This window comes from Peromyscus eremicus, chromosome 4, assembly GCF_949786415.1.
Source record: "Peromyscus eremicus chromosome 4, PerEre_H2_v1, whole genome shotgun sequence".
NCBI classification, from domain to species: Eukaryota; Metazoa; Chordata; class Mammalia; order Rodentia; family Cricetidae; genus Peromyscus; species Peromyscus eremicus.
This window is the reverse complement of record NC_081419.1, coordinates 105,691,454-105,693,261: the sequence shown is the minus strand read 5'-3', so window position 1 is coordinate 105,693,261 and position 1,808 is coordinate 105,691,454. Positions and strand designations below refer to the sequence as shown.

At 43.9% G+C, this 1,808-nt stretch overlaps 1 protein-coding gene across 1 annotated transcript; it reads right to left on the bottom strand.

Moving 5' to 3' along the window:
• Nucleotides 1-437: 437 nt before the first annotated feature.
• Nucleotides 438-1,457, bottom strand: LOC131908552 (prohibitin 1-like). Its single transcript, XM_059259592.1, has one exon. The coding sequence runs from the start codon at nucleotides 1,400-1,402 to the stop codon at nucleotides 584-586; it is 819 nt and encodes a 272-aa protein (XP_059115575.1). The 5' UTR covers nucleotides 1,403-1,457; the 3' UTR covers nucleotides 438-583.
• Nucleotides 1,458-1,808: the final 351 nt, after the last annotated feature.

Below are 1,808 nucleotides of genomic sequence, written 5' to 3'. Positions count from 1 at the left end.
TTTCAGTGAAGCAGGAATTTTGAAGGTCTGTCCTACCTTGTCTTGGCAAAGTTTGGTAGTTGCTTTCTTTTGTTTCCTGATTGTCCAGTTTGGACAGCATACTGTCAACAGTCAAGGCAAGAGCAGTTTCTTGCCCAGTAGCTAACTTTTGCCACATAAAAAGCAAACTCCATATGGAGGTTCTTTGATGTCCATCATCCTTTTTTGAAGTAATGGTGCTGCCAGGAGCAGACATGTCTCACTGTCATGAAAAGCCTTATGGTATTAAACATTTAAAATGCCATATTCTATAGGTCCTTGAAAACACATCTAACATGACTACAAGTTTGATTGTTATATATAATCTGCATTTCTTAATTATCCTAAATGGTTTTTAATAATAGTGGCTAAAGACTAGAACTTCACATTACATTTTTTTTTTTTTTGATAATTAGAGATCTGAGTGATTTTGCTTTTATTTCCTTCATGTTAAGCCAATCATGAAATTTCACAGTGATTTCTGGGGTGGGGCAGAAGGAAAGTGTATTCAGAATGACGGAGGCCCTGGCCTGGTTGGCCCGAGAAGGTGCAAGCAGGGGAGGCCTCACTGGGGAAGCTGGAGGAGCACCGAGTGCCCGGATGGCAGGTAGGTGATGTTCCGAGAGCGGGAGAGCTGGTAAGCAATGTCCTCAGCAGCCTCCAGCTTGCGCAGCTCGATCAGGCCATCACCTGCCGTGGCCAGGGAGTTGGCGATCAGCTCGGCTGCCTTGGAGTCACCCTCAGCAGAGATGATGGCTGCCTTCTTCTGCTGCTCAGCCTTTTCCACCATAAATCTGGCCCTCTCGGCTTCCTGCTGAGCCACCTGTTTGGCTTCCACTGCCTCTGTGAACTCCTTCCCGAAGGTCAGATGTGTCAGGGACACGTTATCCAGGATGAGCCCAAACGTTGCTGCTCTCTCTGTGAGGTCATCGCTCACCTGCCTCGAGACCAGCTCTCGCTGGGTGATCAATTCTCCAGCATCAAAGCGAGCCACTACCGACTTGAGGATCTCTGTGGTGATGGATGGCAGCACCCGCTCATCATAGTCCTCACCGATGCTGGTGTAGATGCGAGGAAGCTGGCTGGCCACCGGCCGGAAGAGGATGCGTAGTGTGATGTTGACATTCTGCAAATCTTTGCTACCAGTGATGACTGGTATATTCCGGGGTTGTGAGCGGCAGTCAAAGATAATGGGTTTCTGTACCCAAGGGATGAGAAAGTGAGTCCCTTCCCCTACCACAATGTCCTGCACTCCACGGAATCGGTCAAAGATGACAGCTCTGTGCCCAGCATCCACATTATATAAGGCAGAGTTCACCACGCCTCCCGCAACGGCTAGTGTCAGGCCGAACTTTCCGATGGACTCAAACACTTTGGCAGCCATGATTCCTTCTGTTGCACCCACTCACACCTGCTTCCACTCTGACCTCCACATGAATTCCACATTACATTTTTAAATGAGCTGCATAAGTACAATACCTTAAACAAGAGTAGAAATATATATATGTATATATACATATATATAGTATAACAAAAATAACCTTAAATTAGTATCAATATATGAAAATATCTTAAACAAGAGTAGAAACATATATAGAGTATGTTCTAACAAAAATGACTTTAAATTTGCATCAATATACAAAAATTCATATTAATGTAAAATATTTGAGATTAATAGTTGCTTTTCAGTTTAAAGTAGATTCAATAATCTATCCTTTTAGCCTATCATTCCTACATCACCTTTTTTCTTTTTAAAAGAAAAAAAGAGATCCCTGAATCTAACCTCCCTG